General features: G+C 65.6%; 1 protein-coding gene across 2 annotated transcripts; it reads left to right on the forward strand.

The window, feature by feature from the left end:
* Positions 1-539: 539 nt before the first annotated feature.
* KCNQ4 (potassium voltage-gated channel subfamily Q member 4) lies at positions 540-20,955 on the forward strand. Of its 2 annotated transcripts, XM_030039865.2 has the most exons (15): positions 540-799; positions 10,882-10,972; positions 11,711-11,837; positions 11,955-12,130; positions 12,210-12,335; positions 12,420-12,557; positions 12,702-12,797; positions 13,057-13,145; positions 14,447-14,602; positions 15,741-15,785; positions 17,604-17,821; positions 17,949-18,051; positions 18,338-18,469; positions 18,666-18,801; positions 18,916-20,955. In XM_030039865.2, the coding sequence occupies exons 1-15, from the start codon at positions 540-542 to the stop codon at positions 19,132-19,134; spliced, it is 2,112 nt and encodes a 703-aa protein (XP_029895725.1). In that variant the 3' UTR covers positions 19,135-20,955. The 2 variants fall into 2 exon arrangements, with proteins under 2 accessions (XP_029895725.1, XP_040985297.1); XM_041129363.1 differs by lacking the exon at positions 15,741-15,785.
* Positions 20,956-22,210: the final 1,255 nt, after the last annotated feature.

Here is a 22,210-nt window from a genome sequence, read left to right on the forward strand (position 1 = left end):
CAGGATGCTCTATGACTTGAATGCTCTCTGACTGGGATGCTCCATGCCTGGTGGCCAGGGACCCTGGCTCCAGAGATGCTCCGCACCCCGCGGGTTGGGGTGCTCACCCGCGGGATGCTCCCCACCCCGTGGCCAGGCCACACTCTGCCCGGTACCGTGGGCAGCCGGAGATCCCCGCTCCCCGGGGAACCTCGTGGGGAAGGTTCCCCCGAACCGGACCGGGGGTTCCAGCGGGGGCTTCTTCCCCGCGTCCCGCCCCCCCCACCCCCTCTCCCCCATCCTCCCCGGTCCCGGCAGAGCCCCGGGGGCGGGGGCCAGGTACGGCGGGGCGGGCCGGCCCCGGCGGCGGCGGCGGCGGCGGGGGGGGGAGGTCCCGGCGGCGGGCAGCTAAAGGCAGGTGGCACCGGGGAGCGGCACCGGGCTCTTCGTGGGGGGGGGGGGGGGGGGGAGGCGGTGCGAGCTGCCGTCCAACGGAGCGGGAGGCGGCGGGGGGGGGGGTCCCCGCGGCGGCGGCGGTGCCCTGAGCGGGGCGGTCCGCCATGGCCGGGGCGGCGGCGGGGAGCGGCGGGGAGCGGCGGGGAGCGGCGCTGACGGCGGTGCGCACCGAAGGAGCGGGACCTCCCGGTGGGACCCCCCCGCCCCGCCGCCGCCGCCTGGGGCTGCTGGTGGGACCGCGACCCGGGACCGTCGCCCGCCCCCCCGCCGGCTCCCCGCGTTGTTGCCGCCGCCGCTTGCAGAACGGGCTCTACAACGTGCTGGAACGGCCCCGCGGGTGGGCTTTCGTCTACCACGTCTTCATGTGAGTACCGGCGTCCCGAGTGGGGGGGGGAGCGGGACGGTTACCGGTCGCAGCGTCCCGTCGCCCAAAGGCCGGTTCCGGGGTTCCCGGTGGGACGGGGGGGGACCGGGCGGGGGGGGAGGGAGCGATTTCGGAGTAACGAGGAGCCCCGAGCGAGCCCCGGCACCGGGCACCGGGGGGTGTGTGTGTGTGTGTGTCCCGCCCAGCCCCGGGCTCCACCGGAGAAGTTTGGTGCCGGAGGGGGGGGGGGCACGACGCGCCGGTGCCCGCTCCTGCCGCCGCTCCCGGTCGCGGTGCGATGGGAGCTGGGGGAGCTCCGCCACCGGCTGGGCTGGGGGGGGGATGCTGAGTCCACCGGCGGCTCCGGTGCGAGGAGGTGAGCGCGTCCCCGGGGGGGGACAGACTGGGTCTGCGGGGTGGCCCGGGGGCAGTGAGCCCCCTCCTGATGGCACCCCCAGGGAGCCTGGGTCACCGTCCCCCCTCGCCGCATGTGGGTCTCGGAGCCCGTGGGGAGCCTCAAAGGCAAAAGTCCCCTGAAGAGGCGACAGGGCAGGTCTGGATGGGACCAGGGAGCCTGTTTGTGCGCCTGTAGCAGTGCCGGGACGTAGCAGAAGTGCCAGCCCAGCATCCCCGGACCCGTGTCCGGATGGGACGGGAGAAAACAGGGAATGGGTGTTCTTGTCCCTGGCTAAAGGCCGCAAGCCGGCAGCGGCTGCTGTACCCCGAGAGCTGTGCCCGTTCCTGGGTCACAGCTGCTGTTGATCCCCAGCACTAAAACATCCCTCTCCAGAGATGGAGCCTGGGATGCTCCCAGGAGCAGCTCTGCTCCCTGCCCTGGCTCAACGCGGTTTCCCGGGCAGTGTGGTGCTGCTCCGGCTTTCCTCGCTGCTGGACCGGGGCATCCAGTGGCTTCTACAAAGCAGAATCTTCTCCGAGATGCACGGACTCAGCTTGGGGCCGAGTAACAAATTCAGCCCCTTGGGGTTGTTTGTTCGGAGGGCTGTGACGGGGCTGCGGAGCTGGGGTGTCTGTAATGCGCCCGAAGGCTGTGGGGAGAGGGGGGGGGCTCCGTGCTGGGGGGCTGTTCTGGCTGCCCTGACTCAGGACCCCCACTCTGCTCCGGCTGCGCTGCTGGGATGCTGCCGGGACACCACTGCTCCCTGCCCGGCCATTGCCATGGGGAAGGAGATGTTTTCCCCCTCTGCCTCACGTGTGCTACATGCGTGCTTGGTGTGTGCCGGGCACGTGCACCGTGCCCCACAGCCTGGCTGGGCACAGACCCTCTCCAAGAGCATGAGCCAAAAAACTGCCTCTCCCTCGGCTTTCAGGAGCGGTAATGCGGTGCTGAGTCGTTAGCGGGGTGTGCGAGCTGGAGCTCGTTAAGAGACAGGAAAGTGGGTCTTGCCTAAGTTAGCACATTGAGATGGCAGGATGAATTTGTCACTGGATAAGAGGGCACCTGAGCTCCCCGGGGAGCTGGGAGAGGAGCCCGGGGCCCATTTGTAACGCCTGCCGACACCTCCGCAGTGTGCTTCGGCAATAATACCTACGTTGCAAATACTGCCCTCGAAAGTGCTTTTCCTGCAAGGAATTAATAACGACGGCAGCCGAAACCTCCTGCTAGGGGAGGGGGATCAGACTTTTTTGCGTAGGTACTTGCTGGGCTCCGGAAGAGAGATCCCCCTGCTCATCTCACAGCCGAGACACGCGTGCCCCGGTGTGTTTCACCCGTTCTTCCTCCTGACCTGCGCAAGTTTTGCCCCAGAAACAACCGCATCAGACCGAGCAGCTCCCCTTGCAGAGCCCACCAAGCCCCGGGTCCCCCCTCTGCCACTCCGGCTGGGCCTGGCCCCCAGCTCTTGGGAGATGGGCTTTGCCCCATGTGGGAAGATGTGCAGCAGTCGGTAGCAGGAGCAAAACCTCTTTAAGCATTTACTGGGATGGGGAGGGTTTGTGTTCACTTGCTCTCTCAGTTTTACGGCTGAGGTATGCTGCAGGGCAGTCAGTCCTGCCAGGGCCCCCCCCCCCGAAGCCTGTGGAAAGATGCCGCAGTGGGTGCAAGGTGTGGAGGTCTGTTTTGTGAAACCTTTCTTGTAAATGTTGCTCCTTTCTGGCTTCTTCAAAGTTGGCTTTGGTTGGTTTTTTTTCTCTCCCACAGCAGATGGGAGCTGCTAAGCTATTGCAGTGCTGGGTATTGAAGTTCTCGGGAATGATTTGTGTGCCTCAGTAGCTGAGGACTGTTTTTTTTTAAAAAGAGGAGGAAGGTGTTACCCCCACTTTGGGGGGGACTGAGGCACGGGGGACATGAAGCCCACGGCCCAAGGTCACCCAAGGTTGGGGCAGCACTGGTCACAGGACCTGTCCTCTGAGTCACGCCTGTGCGCTGCCTCCCCCCGAGCAGCCTGGCTCCGAGACAGGGCTGAAAACTGCTAAAATGGAAATACCCGCTGAGAAGCGAAGCACTTCCCTCCCCTGAGCAGTTTAGTGTCTGGGAGCACGTAGCAGGACTGAGCTGATACCGTTTATTGGACAAGTTTAGTCTCTTTCTGTCGGCAAATTGATCCCAAATAGCTTCCCGTCCCCAGCGCCCGCTCTGGGCTGGGCTGGGCTGGTGCTGCTCCACCTTGCAGGGTGCTTTGGTGGCTGCACCATCTCTGCAGCCCCTGAGCTGTGCCGGGCATCTGCCTGCAGCCCCATTCGACGGGCTGGGGGGGCTTAGACCCACCATTGGGCTCTGCTGGGGCTTCGCAGCCCCTCGGAGCCCCCCCGGCTGGGTGCCCCTGCAGGCTCCCGTGCTCCAGCGTTTGCAGGAAGGGGATGGTGTGAAAGCGGGTGCCAGTGCAGGTGTAAAGCCGGCGTTGAGGTGTGTGGTGTTGGCTGCACCTCTACGCCCATGCTGACCATGGCAGGGCCGTGGTGGAGGCACGCACTTGGGCTCGGCTGGCTCGCCAGGCTTGCAAAGCTGTGTCTTGCCCTCTTGAAATGAGAGTTTCTAGCCCTGGAGCTTACAGAGCAAATCTGGGAGTGTGACCAGAGCTTTAACCTAAAGGCTTTAGAGCCAGAAGGCAAATAAAAACTTCCTTTTCCAATCTCCACCTCTTAAGCAAACGGGAAGGCTGTTCTCATTCCCAGCTCGTGCCTTTAGTTGTGTATGGCTGTCAGTGACTGCCCTGCTCCCGGGCAGAGCTGCTGCGGGCTTCTGCCCTTGGCACGGGCACCGCTGCCAGCCCGGCCTGAGGGCTGTGTGTGCTGTCGGCCAGGGGCTGCCCTGCCAAGGGGTCTCCTGCAGCCTAGAGCCGCACCGGCCAGGTTTCCAGTTCAAGCTGTTACTGCTGCTCTTCGCGGCTTGTCCCTGCAGCCAGGCTCGCTGGCACCCTCTCCCCATCTGCCAGCCCCTGCATACGGCCAGTGGCTCTCAGTGCTGCTGCCCCGATGGAAAATGGGGTCTGGGAGCTCGTATCGGTGGTTATGAAACTGCTGGGTGCACCAGAAGCTCAGCTCAGCACTTTTCCATTTCCTAGAGGAACGCTTTCATAAAGAACAGTTTGACCTGGAGCAAATTAGGGAAGACTGAGCCGGCGGCACCAGTAACAACCCGCAACCCCCTGCCTGAAGCACCGTCCCCTGTGCACCTCCCCTGCCCGCCGCTCCTGGCAGCACCTCACCTGGGTACTGGTGGGGTGGTGGGGTTTTATTTACCTTGCCAAAGTGTCACGCTGGGGCAAAGAAGGGACAGGAGTGCAGAGATCGGAGGGAGCCCATCCCTTGGGCATGTAGGGTGGCTGTCCCATGGCACCCCTGCCCTTGCTGTGTCGGGTCCCCATGTACGTTGCAGGGGGGGCAGAGGGGTGGCAGCTCCCAGCAGAGCCCTGGGAGAATCCTGGCACTGGGTGGGTGATGCCAGGCGTGGGCTCTCCTCGGCTCGGGGCTGGCTGGGAGCCTCGGGGCCGTGGGAAATCCTCGTTGGCTCGGAGCAGCGGGATGCTGGGGGTGCAATGGGCGCAGGGCAGCAGCTGGCGGGTCCCCCCCTGTGCACCGGCCAGCTCCTGGCTGGGGACAAGGCTGCTGACAGCCGGTCTCTCCTGGAGTTTCTCTCGGATCCTGTTACGGGAGAGGGCTGCGGTGGGCAGGATGGGTCTGCCACCCCGGCTGCATCCCAGCCCCGCTGCAGGGCAGGTGGCTCTGCAGGGCAGTGGCACGGTACCGCAGCTCTGCCGTGCTCCCTTATCTCGCCGCATCCCTCCATCACCGCTTGGCAAGCGGGAAAGTGCTTTCCCCACCATGCTGGGGATTGCCGCTGTGGTCGGTGCCTGCGGCAGCTCCAGCCCAGGCCCTTGCCAACCCACCCGAGGCAGTTCGAAGGGCTGGAGCCCCGGTGGGTTTGCAAGGAAATTGCTTCATCCCCTGCTCGCTGCTGGCTCTCCACCGCCTGCGTGGTAAAAACCTCTTCTATTAAGCCCTGGGGTTTTAACTTGCTGTCACTGGCATCCCCCACGGGGGCTGGTGGGGTGGTTTCCTATCCGGCTGCTGCGCTTGTGTGGCCAAAATAGAAGGGGCCGGGGAAGCTGTGCCCTGCCACTGCCGGAGCTGTGCCCTTCGAGCAGGGGGCTCTGCTCCCGGGGCTGGCCCCCCTCACCTTGCCTGGGCTTGAAACGGGAGCTGCATTTGGGGGAAATGCCAGCGGGAACAGGAGCCGGCACAGCAGTTTCCCCAGCCTGATGCGGTATCACCGGCGCATAAAATTAAGCGACTTTGGCGCAACATGAAACTATGCATCGATTTTTTTTTTTTTCCTTTCCCCTCTTGCTGCTCCCATTAGGACCCCCCAGCCCAGAGCGCAAGGTGCCAGTTTGGGTGCCCGAGGCTGGCCGGCCCCGATGGCGAGGATGACGGCGGGGAAGCCCCACTGCTGGGATGCTCGGTCGCCCTGGAGAGGCTTTGGTTATTTGTCCCTCCAAGCAGCCATCCCTGGGGATGAGGGTCAGAGTGGGGCTGGGCGAGTGCCCAGACCTGCCCCCTCTGCCTGTGGGTGCTTCTGCCCTCCGGGCAATGCATTTGGGGTCTCAGCCTGCCTCGACTTCTTGGGGCCACTCGTGTCCCTGTGCCCCAAAGGTCCCCCGTCCCCTGCAGAGTCCCCAGGAGCTGGAGGGGAGGGACGGCCCCGATCCTTCTCCTGGGGTGCAAGGGCACGGGAGCTGCGTCTGAAAACACACTGGTTTTCTTCCCCACCCCGCCTTAAGCCAGCTCCTTGCCAGATGATTCAAGAGCAAAACTATCTCGGCTGCTCCGTGTGAGTGTCTTGGCACCGTCCGCAGGAGCCTTGTGACCGTGCTCCCCGTGGGGACTGCGGGGCCGGGGTGCTGGGGGGCGGTGGGTGGCATGGGGGTACAGCCATGCAGTGCAAGGGTGATGGATGATGCCGTCTGCAGGCTTTGGCTCCCGCTCACCGAAGCACCAAGGTGTTGGGGCCATCGGCTCCCGTGCGCTGTGGGATGTTATCTGGAGTTGCTGTCGTGGGTGCTGCCGGGTCCCTGCCGTGGGTGCCACGGGGCTGCAGGAGGAGGTTTGCAGCCTGCAGGCAGTCTCCTTGTCCCAGCCCTACTTCTAGCCTGTGTCAGGGTGCTGGAAACACCCCATCCTGCCTTACCCCCCCCGGTACCCCCTGGTCTGGGGGCGAGGAGGACTCTCGGAGCAGCACCTTTCCTCTCCCGGCGCTGATAACCAGGTCGGGGCTGGGCTCGGAGCGTGTCCTGGGGTTTGCGAGGCTGGCGGGCTCCTGGCTCCAGCTCCGGTTTCCCTGACCATGGGGAAACACTCGGTGCTTTTCTGCTTCTGTTCTCTGTGGCACGGTGTGGGATGGACCCTGCCATGGTTACGGGTGCAAACAGGCCCACTACACCCCGGTTATTTATATCACCCAGAGCAGACAGGCCGCCTGCTCCACCTCTCCTAAAGGGCTGCTGGAGCAAGGGACGGGGGATTTAGAAGACATGCTGTTTATACAGCTGCAAACAGTGCTCGGGGAGCTGAACCTCGCGGGCTGGGGAGGTTGGAGAGCAAAGCACCGTCCCCATCCCTGTCCCCATCCGACCGGAGCTGGGCTTAGGCAGTTTTGGTCCAAACAGCCATTTCCCGCGGTGGCACAGCTGGGGGGTACAGCCTGGCTGGGCACCCAGTGCTGCTGCCCAGCACTGTGATGGGGCCAGGCTTGGCCCGGGAAGGGAGCTGTGCCGTTCGGCAGAGGCTGTTTGCTCGCTCGTCCCCTGGCTGAGCTGTTTATCCTACGGCGCGTGGTATTTTCTTTCCGCTGAGTTATTGCTGGGCTGTCAGCACGAGCCTCCCTGATGCTGCCTGCGCCCCTGGCTCGGGGCTTCCTCGCAGGGGGAGAGCGAAGTGGGGTCCGGGCCAGACCCGCCAGGGCACGGGGGTGCCCACCATTACCCCCGCTTCCCAGCCTGGACACCGGCTGCTTGTTGGTGATGTGCCATCCTGCTGCACAGGCTCTGAGCATCACAATCCCATCAGCATCGGCTGCACCGGGGTGCCGCGGCACAGCTTTGCCCAGGCTATACCGGGGTGCAACCCGTTTGCCCAGGGGTCTTCGGGTGGGCACTGGGTGCCGGCTGGTGCCCCCTTGCCCGGCACTGCTCCTCGCCGGCCGGGGTTGACCTGGCCCCGCTTCCCCTGAGCTCAGCACCTTTCCCGGCTCACCTGTTCCTCCGCCGGCACCGCGTTGCCGATGCGGGCAAGAGCATATGGCAAAGTCCGCTCTAATGAAGATTAATGTGAGGAGACTCGCCTTCTCCAACCCGGGCACCCCGCCGGGTTTTAATTATTATTTTGGGGCGGAGTGTTCCTGCGGACAGGCTTTGCTCCTGCAGGGGTGAGAGGAGCTGGAGGGGTCCCGTCCCCGTGCCCAGGCTGCCGCCGGCGTGTCCCCTCCCGCACGGGGACGTGTGCCAGCAGGGAGGTGTGAGGGCGGCAGTGGGAGCGGGGGCTGCCGGCTGGTGGGGGCTGGCGATGCAAAGTTTATTGGGGAAAGCTGATGCACCGGCTCAGCAACAACAGCATCTGCTCCCTCCGTCCCCCGGGACCCTGGCGCAGGGGAGCGGGGGGACAGTGAGACTCCTGCCGGGTCCTGCCCCATCGTCTCTGCCCCATCCCTGTTTTCCCTGGCAGCATTCCTATTTTTTTTTTTTTTTTTTTTTTTTTTTGGCCCTGCTTGGTGAGTGAGAAGAGCAGCATATTCGGGAGGGGGAGCGTGCCGGTGGGGAGCCTGGCACTGCCAGCACCGCTCAGGGTTTGATGGAGAGGTCGGTCGAGCCCTCGGTGCAGGGTAGAGCTGCTGAGAGCAGCACTTCTGCCCCGGAGGGCTGCCCGCTCCGAGGGGGGACTGGGGGGGGGGACGGCTGGTTCCTGGCTCACCGAGCTGCCTTCAGGCATCTGACCCTTCCCCTAAGCCGCTTAGGCCCTGCCAGCAGCCGGGACGGGGCGTTTGCCCAGGCTTTACAAGTTAATTCCTAGCAGGTGATGTGTTCCCAGAAAGTTTCTTTCCCAGCCGGCCCCGTGGGGTCTCGCATGCCTGTATCCTTCACCAAATCCTGCGGGATACCGGGGCGGCCGGGCGGGAGGCATCCCCACCCCAAGGATGCAGGTTTCCATCACGGCTTCTGTGGCACGGCTTTACCAACCGGTCCGGTTGCTCGTGGTGCTGCCGTGGGGACAGGTGACAAGTGGGGCTCCAGCTCGGTGCAAAACCACCGTGACCGGCCGCTGCCCGAGGCAGGGCCACCCGCAGCACGTCCCCACGGGAGCAGCGTGTGCCCAGGCACTGGAGACCCCCCCTTCCCAGCTCCCCGGCCGGGGTGAGAGGCACAAATCTTTGCAGGCTGGGAGATTTCTGCCTTCTCTTCTGCTTTGTGCTTCGCTGCCCATGTAATTGCCTGCTAAATCCTGATTGTATAATCTTTATTGCTGATGATGCACAAAGCAGAACGGCTCTGCCCGGGGCTGCTCAGCCAGGTCTTGTTTTGCTCCTCACACCAAGGGCTGTGGCCGGGACGGCAGTGACCTCCTCGGTGCTCCCTGCCCGCGGCTCCGCTGCCCTCTGTGCCGGCGCGGGCAGGACGGGGGTACCGGCGTGCCCGGCTGTGCCGTTGGCTGCCGGAGGAGTTAACGGCAGAACTGCTGTGCCGGAGGAAAGGGGCTCGATTAATAATTCAGAGGGAGATGGAACTGGCTCCAGCCTTCTGCCTTGCAGATGGGGAGTGCCTGGGAGAGGAGCATCGTCCTCCGCAGCGAGGGCAGGGCTCGCTCCAGCTCTCCCTTCTCCATGCTCTGGATCCATCCCTTCTCCCGTTCCCTGGGGTTTCTCTGCTGTCAGTCCCATCTCCAGTTTCCCCTCATGGCGGTTTCGGGGAAGGGGCCTGCCTGTCCCCCTTTATGCTGGATTTTGAGCTGGGTACTCCCCGCCTTGCCCCACTGTGGGCATGGGGCACTCAGCAGCCCCCTCATGCCCTGCCCAGGTTTGCAGACCCCCCCCAGCCTTACACGGCACAAACTGTGGGTTCGGTGGGTGGGTGAGTGTGTCCCCCGGCATTGGGGGGGCCCTCGGCTCTCCTCACCCCCAGTGCTTAGTGTCTGCGCCGGGTCCCCTTGACCAGGGTGGGAGCATCGTCCCCTCTCCCCCGCGTCGCCCGGTGCCTCCCCGCTGGCCCTGGGGCAGATGTGGGGGTCGGCTCTGCTTTCACCCCTCGGCCACCCAGGGCAGCCGGTTTGGCTCTAAAGCCCTGTGTCAGCAACAAGAAGAGATGGGAAAGAGCTCCTGAGTGGGTGTCGGGCAGCATCTCCCCGAGCCGAGCCCCCCAACACTCTTTGGAGCACCATTGATGGGTCCCGTGGGCATTGCTCACCCAGCGGAGGTGGTGCCGGGGGGGCGAGATGGGTGCCCACCAGCTCAGGGACAGGGTGCCGCGGCCACCTCGCTTGCACTGCTGGCCTCAGCCTGGCCGCCCCGGTGCTGCCGGCGGTGCTTCCCCGCGGCACAGTGGGGCCGCGGTGCCCAGTGGGGCCGTGGGTGCCCGGAGCCCCCCGTGCCGTTACGGAGCCGGCTCTGGTGGAGCAGTGGCCCTTTGCACGCCGTCACGTGGGCTGGTGGCACAAGCCCTCCGCTTTCCATTTTTAGAATCGCTGGATCAGGGGAAAAAATGTATTTTTGGAGTTTGATTTGCTTCAGCTTCAGAGTCTATTTTTTTTTTTCCCCTCCTTATTTTAAATGGGCCAAAGCCCCTCATGTCTTAACCCAGCCCTCGGGGACAGCTAGCCCCAGAGCAGCTCCCTGTTAACTCTTCCCCCAGGTCGGCTGTTCCCCCGTGTCCCCAGCAAGTCCCCACGGTGGCAGCGATGCTGGGAACAGTCAGGAGACGCTCTGGTCCCCCTTCTGCAGCAGCAGCACGCTGCCACGGTTTGGGACACCCCACCAAATCTCCCTCCTTGCTTTTAATTAGCAGTTGTTTTGCCTGGACAGAGGGTGCAGGGCTGTGCCGGAGCCTGGCACTGAGCCCCATGTCTGCCGGAGCCTGGTCCTCCTCCTCGGTGCCTGTAGGGCAGCCTGGGGACATGCTGTGCCACCAGCCCGGGCTGGGACAAGGGTGCCATGCGGGGCTGGTCCCCATCACAGGGGGGACCAGTGGGAGCGATGTTCCCTCTGGGCACGGGACTTGGGGGGGCCGAGGCTGGGCAGAGAGCCCGTCCCGGCTGTGCCGGAGGGATGCCCAGGGAATGGAGGGATCCCGCCGTGGGCTTGCTGCCCTGGTCCCAGGGAGGTGCTGCCTGCGCTGGGCATCCCAGTGCCACGGGCAGGCTTTAGGCACAGCCCTGCCTCTGCACCCACGGGCAGCTGCTGCTCGTGGCCTCCCAAATTGCTCCATGCCACCATCTAGGGGTAAACCGTGTCCATGGTGGCTCAGCCACGGCCGTGGAAGTCTGGGCTGGGGGGGTCAGGCTGTGAGCAAGGGCCAGCACTGCAGGCTGCGCTCCCCCCGGCCGGCCCTGATGCCCGCGCTGACACGCTCTCGTTCCAGATTCCTCCTCGTCTTCAGCTGCCTGGTGCTGTCGGTCTTCTCCACCATCCAGGAGCACCAGAAATTGGCCAACCAGTGCCTCTTCATCCTGGTAAGTGGGGAGTGGAGCTGTGCTCGGACTCCCTGTCCCCACATTACACCCCAAGAGACTTGGCCGAGATCATGGACAAAACCCCTCTGACCCCTTCCCCAGCCCAAATGTCACTATTGATCCTTGGCGTTAATGATGGCAGCCTCTCCGGCACATCGGGGAGAAGCTGCAGGGTGGCCTCGCTGCAGGGCGGCTCAGGGTGGCCCATCACTGCAGCCGGACCTCTGCGGTGCGGAGAGGCATAAACCGCTGGAAAAGGCAGGGCAGGAGGGGCTAAAAAAGGCAACTTTCCCCCAAACTGTCAGAAACAGCTGACGCTGGAGTTCTTCCGAGTGATGGAGACTAAATTGGGAAGGTCCTTGTGACTTTCCCGCGAGTAAGCAGAACGGGGGCTTGTTTGTGCGAGAGGTAGGAGGACAATGCTGACGGCGGAGGAAAAGGACCCAGCTCGGTGTGAGCTTGGCACAGGTAGGGGAGCCGGGCTGCTCAAACAGGCTCGACGGCCACGGCTCCCGTCTCGCTGCCCTGATTCCCCCAGGAAGGCTCCAGCCGGGGCTGTGCCAGGGTGGTGGCCTTGGGGGGGACACCATGCTCCCCCCCGCGCCGTCCCGTCCTCAGCACCAGCATTTCATTTTGCCCCCTCCAAAGCCGCCCACCCAGCTGAATCCCCCACGCCGTCCTGCCCCTGCCCTCCCCACCTCACCCTCCTGCCTCCCCCCTCCTCTACCCCTCCGGCAGGAGTTCGTCATGATCGTGGTGTTCGGCATGGAGTACATCATCCGCGTCTGGGCGGCCGGCTGCTGCTGCCGCTACCGAGGCTGGAGGGGACGCTTCCGATTTGCCAGGAAACCCTTCTGCGTTATAGGTACCGGGGGGGGGCGGGGGGCTTTGGGGGGAACACAGGGATCTGGGGACTTGCGGTGTCACCCACGCCGCGGGTGTTTGAGAAAAGCCCGCGCCCCTGACCCTCGCTGTCCCTTAGATTTCATCGTCTTCATCGCCTCCGTGGCCGTCATCGCCGCCGGCACCCAGGGCAACATCTTCGCCACCTCGGCGCTGCGCAGCATGCGCTTCCTGCAGATCCTGCGCATGGTGCGCATGGACCGTCGCGGCGGCACCTGGAAGCTGCTGGGCTCCGTCGTCTACGCCCACAGCAAGGTAGAGGAACGCGGGGGTCCCCAGCATGGCCCCCCACACCCCTCCCCGAGCCCCTCTCACCCCTCCCCTGCCCCGGCAGGAGCTCATCACCGCCTGGTACATCGGCTTCCTGGTGCTCATCTTCGCCTCCTTCCTCGTCTACCTGGCTGAGAAGGATGCCAATGCCCAATTCGCCACCTACGCCGACTCCCTGTGGTGGGGCACGGTAAGCTTGGCCACCGGCGGTCCCCCAGCCCCGGGAGGGGATGAGGAGGGTGGGACGGGGCCGCGGCGAGGGAGCTCCCTCCAGGCTTCCCCCTGCTCTGCCCCCGGGCAGGTCACCCTCACCACCATCGGCTACGGGGACAAGACGCCGCAGACGTGGCTGGGACGGATGCTGGCGGCCGGCTTCGCCCTGCTCGGCATCTCCTTCTTCGCGCTGCCTGCCGTGAGTAGGACGGGGGAGAGGGTCCCTGCGCCTCCTGCCCTGTAGAAATCGGGGAGAAAGGGGCCAAATCCACCCCTGCGGTGGGAAGGTCCCCGTCTCTCGGCGTGGCCGGCACCCACGGACCCCCTCCCCTCCCATCCCCAGGGGATCCTGGGCTCCGGCTTCGCCCTCAAAGTGCAGGAGCAGCATCGGCAGAAGCACTTTGAGAAGAGGCGGACTCCGGCGGCAAACCTGATCCAGGTAGCGCAGTGCTGGCGTGTCCTGCCCCATCCTTTCCCGGGGATGCTCCACCGTCCCCCGCTCTGTCTGCTCTGCCTGTCCCTGCCTGCTGCAGGCAGGACCCGAATGCCTGACCCCACATCTGGCAGCTGGCTCCTTTGGGCCGGACTCTGCCCGTGGTGTCCAAGGGGGATGGAGAGGGCTGGCGCGGGGGGGGAATCTCGCCTCCTGCCCCCGCAGGGGCTGATCCCGACGCCCGTGGGCTCTCGCTCCCGTGCAGGCTGCCTGGCGCCTGTACTCGACGGACATCAGCCGGGCGTACCTGACGGCCACGTGGTGTTACTACGACAGCCTCCTGCCCTCCTTCAGGTAAGCAGGGTGCGGGCGAGGGCTGCGGGGCTCCCCGGGGGTCCCTATGGGGTCCCAGGCTGATGAAAAACGTGAGCAGCCCCTGCCACGGGGGGCCATGCGGACCCGCCGAGGGCTCGGTGGGGCTGAGCAGCACGGACACCTTGCTCAGCCCTGGGACACAGGACCCCCAGCACAGCACCTGCCAAAATGTCCAACACCCTCCTCCATCCTCACCATCCTCACAGCGCCCGGCACCCATCCCACCCTGTCCTCTCTCGCCCCATCCATAGCCATCTTCCAGCACCGCCACGGGGAAGAGGATGGTGCCGCCGGCCACGGGGACCTCGTGGCTGTGGCGACGGAGCTGCAGCCGGCCAGGAGCCGGCTCCAAGTGTGGTGGCAGAGCAGATGGACCCGGGGGGGTTCAGCGGGGAGCCCTGCAGGGCTCTCCCCTCCTGTGGCCCCTGGGATGTTGCCACCACGGGTGGATTGAAGACTCTCCGAGGCTTTTCTGGACTCCCTGTGCGTTCCCATCACACCGAGCGCAACCGGGGTCTGCCGTGCGGTTCCCGTGCCCGAGCCCTGCTCCAGGCTGGCAGTGCCCTCCCGCCTGCCTGTGCGTCCTGCCCCTGCTCCGGCCATGTGTTCCTTTGCAGTGACAAATCATTGTTCTGTTTCACTCTTTATTTTTTCAAAGACAGGGCTCTTAACAGCCATGGCAGCGAGTCCCTCTTGTCCCTGACCGAGGAGATCCGGCTTTCCATGCGTCGTTGCCAAGCGTAGTACCGTAGTCCCAGGCTCTCCTGGCGTGGGCATCACGGGGGGCTCCGTCAGCCCCTCCTGCTGTGCTGGGAGCCATTTCTCCTGCAGTGGGGATAGGGCCAGGCTCGATCCCTGCCGGGTCTGAGCTTTCCCCTCCTGGCTGCTCCAGCAATGCCCAGACCCCCACACCAGATGGTGGCAGGTCCCCCTGTCCCCCACCCCATGGCAAGGGTGGTCGTCCTGCCTGACCCATCCCTCTCAGCATGGGTCCAGCCCCTCCGCCAGCGGCCAGTCTCTGTGGGACCCTTTCCCAGCACCCCCCTCCCCAGCACCGTCACCCCCAGGTGCCAGCAGCGCCCGCTGCTGCCTCAACCTGCTGCCCGAGCTGTTAAGAAACTGTCTTTTGAAAGAAAGTGCTGGTTTTTGCTTCTTGTTTTGTTCTGGTTTTGCTTTGGTTTGCACAGAGGAGGACCCGGCTCTGCTCAGCCTTGGTTTGCTCATCTCATTTGCTTTGGAAAGTTTAATTTCTCCATGTTTTTATTTAACCCCAACCTCAGAGAGCTGGTCCTAATGTTTGAGCATTTGCACCGAGTCCGCAACGGAGGATTTAGGAATTCAGAGGTGAAAAAATTGCCTGACGGAGCCCCACCGCCTTATCACTCCTTCACCCCTGGCCAGAAAAGCATCAGCCCTGCCGCTTGTTCAGGGGAAAGGTAGGAGGGTGCAGCCCCACGGCCCCGCGTTCTCCCTCCTCTCTGCCCTCTCTCCTCTGCTCGTCTGTGTCCGCCTGCGATGCCACCGCGGTGCCTGTCACCGCCAGACCGGACCCCAGAGGAGCAGCCCCCGGTCCCACTCCCCACCCAGTGCCGTGCTGGGGCATCCCTCCAGCTCTGCCGCTGGCTGCCGGCATTGCTCCCGGCTCACAGCTCTGGAGGGGGCACGTTTGGTCCCCGCGAACAGACTCTGGGCTCTTGTACCCATCGTGAAGCCTCTTGCAACGTTCAGCTCCTTTTTCATGCGGCCACGGCACCGGGACCTCGCACAGGGTAACCAAGCGTGGCTGAAAATGGCCCTGCAAAGGCAGCGCTGCAAGCCCGTCGGGGCTGGAGCTGTGTGGCCCTGCTGCAGAGCCAGGCAAGGAGCAAAAACCAGTTCCTGCAGTCCAAGACGGGCTTCCCGTGCCCACAGCAGTGGGGAGCGGCGATGCCGAGCTGCCCCCGTGCCGACGAGAAGAGACAAGAGGGTTCGGGGCTGCCACGCTGCTGGCGGCAGCTGCTTTGCACCATGTCCCCGGTCTCCTCTGGCCGAAGAGCATCCTGGAGACCCCGGCGTGCCACCACGGCTGCTGGCCTCCCACCCGGGACATCGGCACGGCGTGGGGCCCTGGGCCAACGTCAGGGTTAGGTGGGGAGAGGGAGCGCTGCTCCTCCGTGGCATCGTGCCTCAGTTTCCCCCGTGACGCTGGAGACGGGGCTGTGGGAGGTCTGGCGTAGCGTGGGGATGTGCCGAGCCGTGGGGCTGCGGCTGCCCTGCTGCAGGCGCGGGGCCGAGGGGGACCTGCTCCCCCCGCCATCCCCGAGGTGAGTATGGGCTTGGGGGGGGCTTCTCCCTGCGGCAGCACCGGCCTGGGCTCGGTTTCCCAGTGAACAGCCGGGAGCTGGCAGGGGAGGGACTGCAACCCCCCGGCCATCCCACCCAGGGGGGGCCTGAGCCTTCCTCCATCTCCTCCACGAGCATCACCTCTCGTAACATCTCATCTTCTCTCTCTCCTCCCCTCTCCTGCTCACCCTTCCTCCTCTCCATCCCTCCAACCTACCCCCAAACCTTCTGTGCCCCCCATTCACCCCCAAGCTGGAAGGAGGAGGACGTGCAGCCCCACAAGTGCTTACGCCTCAGGTAACGTTCGCCCCCGGCAGTGGCCGCAGCAAGCGGGCAGGGGCCGGGGGTCCGCAGAGCTGCAGCGGCGTTTGCAGGGTCACCACCGTTCAGCTGCTCGGCACCACGTGCCGTCACCAAATCGCTTTTTGGCAGAGCTCCGCCGCTGAGAAACCGGACTTTCCTCTGCGGGGCGGGCGTTAGTGTTTATGCAGGACCTACACAAACAACTCCACTCGTGCTTCTTGCCTCCACAGCAGAAGGGGGTACCGTGGCCAGGTCCGGTGCAGCGGGAGATGCTCACCGGCGGCAGGCAGGGACCCTGCGCCCACGCACCGGGGTGCTGGCATGCCTGGGGGGGTCGGGGACGCGGTGACCCGGGATGCTCCGCTCCCTCCCGTCCATGGGCTAACTCTCTTTTTCTCCTGTGTCTCTGCCCTGACCCTCCAGCCCGATCTTTAGTGGTAAGAGGAGGCTCTTGCGGACGTGGGGCACGTGGAGACGGAGGTACTGCGTCCCGGCTGCCTGCGCTGGGCGGCTGCGCAGGGCTGGGGAGCACTGGGTGTGCATGGTGCTCTGTATTGGGCTGCCTGCTGACTGCGGAGCAGAGCGGGTTAGAGAGGCTGAAGGGTCATCCTTCTGCAGGGCAAGGGGGTCTGTGCATGGCCTGGGCTGAGCTGGCTGTCCCCGCTGTCTGCCGCCAGCTCCCACAGCTTGCCCTGCCTCAGTTTCCCCTTCCGTGCGGCACGGATGAGCCTGGTCTGTTGGCCGCGCTGGGCTTGCCGAGTCCAACAACAGCAAACTGCGGCACTTGGATAAACGCTGTCCCACGTCTGTCCTGCAGCCTGGTCCCCCGGGGGACAGCCCTACCCGTCCTCCGGCACAGCCCGGCAGCACCGCATGCCACCGGCTGCAGGGGCTTGTGGCAGCCCTGCGTGCCCGGGACCAGCTTGCCCACAACCTGCATGGGGAGACGCTGGGAGCCCAGTGCCCTGCCAGTACCCCTGCCTTGCCCTGGGACTCCTGGCCCAGGAAATCCAGGAGGCTCCCCAAACAAACGCCGGGGTTTTGTGGAGCCTGTTGTGCAGCAGGCGTGGGGTTTGCTCCGCATCCTCCGCGGCTTCGGCTACCTCCACTTGCAGGGCTGTGCGTCTGTTTGGCCTCCTTGCATGTCCCGAGGTGTGCTTGTGGTCCCACATCACACAAAAGGCAGCACCAGATGGTATTTTTGTGTAGGTCCTACATAAACGATGCCTGTTGTCCCCCCACCACCGACCCAGCGGAGCAGCTGGTTTCAGGAGCAGAGCTTGAGTTAGGGCAGGAGGGGGCTGCTCTGCTCGCCCACCGGAGCAGAGCCTGAATTAGGTGGTGCAGCCTGGAGGAGGAGGAGGAGGAGGATGAAGGGGCCCGGCTGGGTGCCCCAGAACACCCCATGCCAGCGGGGATGGGGCAGGAGCAGGGCTGCTCCTTGCGGGACTGGGGCCGATTGCTCTGCCGGCGGCTCTGCTGCGTGTCCTACCCACCACCGTACCTGTCTCTGTGCTCTCCCTGTCTGTCTGTCTCCTCCTTTCTCTTCTCTTGGGGAAAAAAAACGGTGTTTAAAGGAGTAACCCCAGAGCTGCTCCTGCACGGGCATGCGGTACCACCTGCTACTGGCCTGCCTCACACGCGAGCTCGTACCCATCGCGTGCCGGGGGCACAGCCACCCCCATCCTCACCCCCACCGCGGTGGGCACCGTGTGTGCCCGCAGCAGGGATCCGCTCCTCTCCCCGTCCCCATCCCCGTCCCCCCCGGCACCTGGTCACCCCTGACGCTGCCCACCCCGCTCTCCCACGCAGCAACAAGATGGGCATCAAGGACCGCATCCGTCTGAGCAGCTCGCAGCGGCAGGGCAGCCGGGGCAGGCAGCACCTGGGACCCCCCCTGCACCGCTCCCCCAGCACCGAGGACATTCCCGAGGCTTCCAGCCCCACCAAGGTGCAGAAAAGCTGGAGCTTCAATGACCGGACCCGCTTCCGTGCATCCTTGAGGCTCAAGCCGCGGACCCCAGTCGAGGGTAAGTCCTGGGGAGTGGTGGGGTCTGGGTCCGGCTGTGGGGTCATGCTGGGGGGCTGCAGGTGTTTTGGGGGGCACAGAGGGACAGCCCTTAGTGTCTGCCACCCACCCACTCTTGGCACTCACAGCCGACTGCCCGCCGGAGGACAGCAGCGAGGAGAAGAGCTCCCACTGTGACCTGACCTTCGAGGACATCATGCCAGCAGTGAAGACCCTCATCCGGGCTGTCAGGTGAGACCATCCCCTCCTGCGTCCCCCAGCGTACGTGCTGCCATCCTTAGCTCCTCCACAGCTCTCGGCCCTTGGGGATGAGCGGACGTGTCCAGAGAGCCCCGGTCCAGCCCATGGCCGTGGCCAAGCTGGGCAAGGAGCAGGGACGGCTCCTGGCTCAGACCCCCATGGGGACAGTGATCGGGACCTCGGTGCTTTGCATGTGCCCCCCGTTCCCCCAGCGTGGAGCCCGCGGGCACCCCTGGCCCTCCCGCGTGCCCTGCAGCCAGCCCGGGTGTCCCTGCAGGATCCTGAAGTTCCTGGTGGCCAAGAGGAAGTTCAAGGAGACCTTGCGTCCCTACGACGTCAAGGACGTCATCGAGCAGTACTCGGCCGGCCACCTGGACATGCTGGGCAGGATCAAGAGCCTGCAGATGCGGTGAGCTGCTCTGAAGGCGGCGGGGGGGCTCTGGGCTCCCCCAGGTCTCCCACCACTAGCCGTGCCCGCTGGGAGGGGTGCTGGCCCATCACGATGGGTGGGACATGTTCCCAGAGCCCCGTCCCGATCCGTTGTGGTCTCACATGCCCTCTGGTCCGCTGGGAGTGATGGGCTGTGTCCCTTCCCTCCCTGCCAGCGTGGACCAGATCGTGGGCAGGGGGGCCCTCGCTGCGGACAAGAAGATGCGGGAGAAGGGGGAGAAGCCGGCGCTGGAGACGGAGCTGGTGGACGAGCTCAGCATGATGGGGCGAGTGGTCAAAGTGGAGAGGCAGGTCAGGAGGGGACGGCCGCCAGGGAGCACGTCACTGTCCCTTCGGTGCGAAGTGGGACCCCCCGGGTCCCCTCCCCGCAGGGAAGGACCCGCTCAGCCCTGCCCACCCTTGCAGGTGCAGTCCATTGAGCAGAAGCTGGACCTGCTGCTCGGTCTCTACTCCCAGTGCCTCCGCAAGGGCTCCATAAACTCCTTCAGCCTGGCCGCCGTGCAGGTGCCCCCCTGCGAGCCCGACATCACCTCCGACTACCACAGCCCCGTGGACCACGAGGACATCTCGGTCTCTGCCCAGACCCTGAACATCTCCAGGTCGGCCAGCGCCAACATGGACTGAGCGGGGAGGCAGTGGGACGGATCCCACCAGCGCGCAGCCGGTGGGATGGGATGCCGGGGTGTGGGAGCAGCGTGGCATCGCCCGGCCCCGTCTAGCCACGTCCCTGGCCATGTTACTTGAACCAAGTCGTCCTTTGCGGGGACACGGCTGCAGCGGGGTGCCCGCTCTGGGGATGGGGTGGGAGCCCGTGGCACTGCAGCATGGCCAGACCACGCTCCTGGGATGCTCCTGCCCTTCCCGGGGGGTGAGACCCCCCCAGCTCCTGGGGCCTCGAGCGCTCCCCAGCCATGGCGGGGATGCTCCAGGCTGGCCCCATCCCCTGGGGTTTGGGTCGTACCCCCCAGCCCTCAGGACATGTCCAGCTCCCCAGTGGGGTCCTGCCTGGTCCCCCAGAGCCGAGCCGGGACCACCGCCAGCTATGCAAGGCTTCATCTCCCTTCCGCTTGCCTTCCGCCAAGCAGGGGCGTTGGGGCACGACCCAGTGTGGTTTTACCTGCGTCGCTCCGGGTCAGGGCAGCAGCAGGGGCCCCCCCCCAGGCCGCTGAGCGGGGGTCTGTCCCCCCCTCACTCTCCTCTGCCTGGGTTGTTTCCCTGCTCGCAGGGCTGCAGCGCTGCAGCTGCGGCTGCACCTCTAGAAGCACAGCAGAGCCTTCTGCCTGCCCGTGCATGCTCCCAGGGCAATATATATATAGAAGATATATATATATATTTATGCAATAATGTCTTAATATGCAACAACCCCGGGAAGAGCAACCCGTGGGGACATAGGCAATAAGCAAACCCCCCCTACCAGCACACAGGGCTAGATCCTGCTGCCCGTGGGGGCCCGCCTGGGTGCCCTGGGGGCTTGGGGCTGGGTGACAAACCTCCACCCGAGGGTGGCCCTGGGGCCACGGGGCTGGGCAGGGCCTGTGGAGGAGGGAGGGATGCAGGCAGAGGTGATGGGGACAGTGGTCCCCAAGGAGCATCCCTCCCTCCCATGTCCCAGAACCTGCTCTTGCTTAGAGGATTCCTTCTTGCTTAGAGGTCCTGCGGTGCTCGGTTTGTCCCTCCCCATGTCCCCATCCCTTCTGTGGTCCGGGGAGCACGGGCTGGACCTGGGGGGTGACTGCCCGGTGGGGACAGAGCGGTGTTGGCCGTGCCTCCCCGCATGCCACTCGCGGCAGAGCCACAGCGGCTCCCGCGCTGCCCCACTCCCCCCAGGAAACCCTGGGGCCGGTTTCCAGTCCCGCACCGCTGGGCTGAGCCAGGCTGGAAGCGATCGTGGTAGTGCCAAAGTTTGCCGAGCTGGGGCTGGTGTCTGCTCCTGCGTGGCCGGGGGTCCCGGGGGGTCTTGATGGGCTTCGGACCGTGGGATTTGCACACACCCCCTTCCCAAGCCCCCCCGTGCCTCCGCTCCTGGCGGCAGGGACCCCTGACCCTGCTCGTTTTTCTTGCCTCGTTAGTGCATGTGGCCAGCGCGGGCCGTGCCAGAGCCGCTTGCAGCCTCCCCCCTGCTCCTGCACCACCCCGGCCCCCTCGCCCCGGGGGTGCCCGTCCCCCCGGCTGGGCCGTGGGGGCAGCGGGGGCACGAGGGGACGGCCGGGTGCTGTGGGTGGGCAGGCGGGTGGGTCGCTGCGTGGGTGCCGTGGGTGCCCGGCCACGGGGCGAGGGTGCATGCGACAGCTTTGCCCGCAGCCGCACGCAGGAACTAACTCGTAGGATCCCCCCCCCCGCCGTCTCCCCGGGGCTGGCTGGTCCCCGCAGACCTCCCCAGCCAGAAGTAGTTACCTCACTTGATTAACTTATTAACTTATTTGTTTCATTAAAATTTGGAGTAGAGGCTGCCTGCCTGCCTGCTGTCTCTCTCCCGGCTCTCCCGAGAGGTGGCACTCCAGCCCTGCCGGCCGGAGGACCCAGGCGTCCGGCCACCTCCCTGTCCCCCCCCCTGCCCCAACCCGGGCTCCCCTTGAGCCACCGCAGCCCCCCGAAACGGGAGCGGGACCCCACCTGCGCCTCGGATCGCCTTCCCCGGCTACGTGGTGTCGTGTGCCGGGCGGCTGCGGGCCTGATGCCGCTGCAGAGGGGCCCGTCGTGCCCTGCATTTTGAGCCTGGCGGGGAGGGTCACTGCCCCGGGAAGGGCCGTGCCCCATCCTCCTCTTTAGAAGTGTCCCGGCGTGTCCCCAAACAGGGAAGACGCTGCGATGGCCCCGGGGCCATCCCAGGGGAGGCGAGGGTGCGAGCCCCCTTCCCCAGGAGACCGCAACCCCTCAAGGGACGGCAAAGCCTTCGCCCCATCCCTGGGTGCTGGCATTCCGCGGGGACAACGCGTCCCCCAGCCCGCAAATGCCGGGGGGCCGGGGGTGGCCCCTTTCCACACCGCCCTGCCCCGGCGCTGGCTGGGGAGGAAGCCGGGGCTCGCCGCAGGTCGGTCCCTGCCTTTCCTGGCTGCCTCTTGCCAACAATCCCGCTCCTGGCTCGTCCTGGAGCACTCAGCCAGCACCTCCTCGTCCCGGCCGCACCGGCCCCGCTGCCTGCCCCCAGAGCTGCTGGGACGGGGGTCTCGGGGTGGCTCCGGTCCCCCCGAGCACTTGGCGTGCGGGGTGCCATCCCTTGGGGTCCCTCGGCCACCCCCGGTGCTGCGGACGTCCGGCTGTGGGGCTGCTTTGAAGCAGAGGCTTTGAAGGGGGAGCCAGGACATGGCAGCACCCGGAAAGCCCCGCGTGAGCGAACTGTGCCGTCGCGGCACCGCACCGGCCTCTGCCCGGCTCCCGCCGGCCGGCTGGCTGGGGTGGCTTTCGAGGGATGTATCTTCGCAACAGCGGGGTCTTCACCCTGCCACGGGGGTTGCGCATCGCCGGTCCTGCTGACCCTGCACCCCACGGGGATGGCGGCGCGGTGCAACGCGTGCAGCTCGGCAGAGCCCGTAGGGGTGCCCGCTGCTCCGTGGGGCGTCCAGGGACAACCCACGTGGGTCTGGGCTCTTCCCGCGACTCTGCGCAGTGGGGCACGGGTGCTGCGACCTGCTCCCTCCCCCAGAGCAGACGCAGGCGGCGAGGGCAGGGCAGGCATGCGTGCCAGCCCGCGGCACTCGGC

Source organism: Aquila chrysaetos, chromosome 16, assembly GCF_900496995.4.
Source record: "Aquila chrysaetos chrysaetos chromosome 16, bAquChr1.4, whole genome shotgun sequence".
In the NCBI taxonomy this organism is placed as follows: domain Eukaryota; kingdom Metazoa; phylum Chordata; class Aves; order Accipitriformes; family Accipitridae; genus Aquila; species Aquila chrysaetos.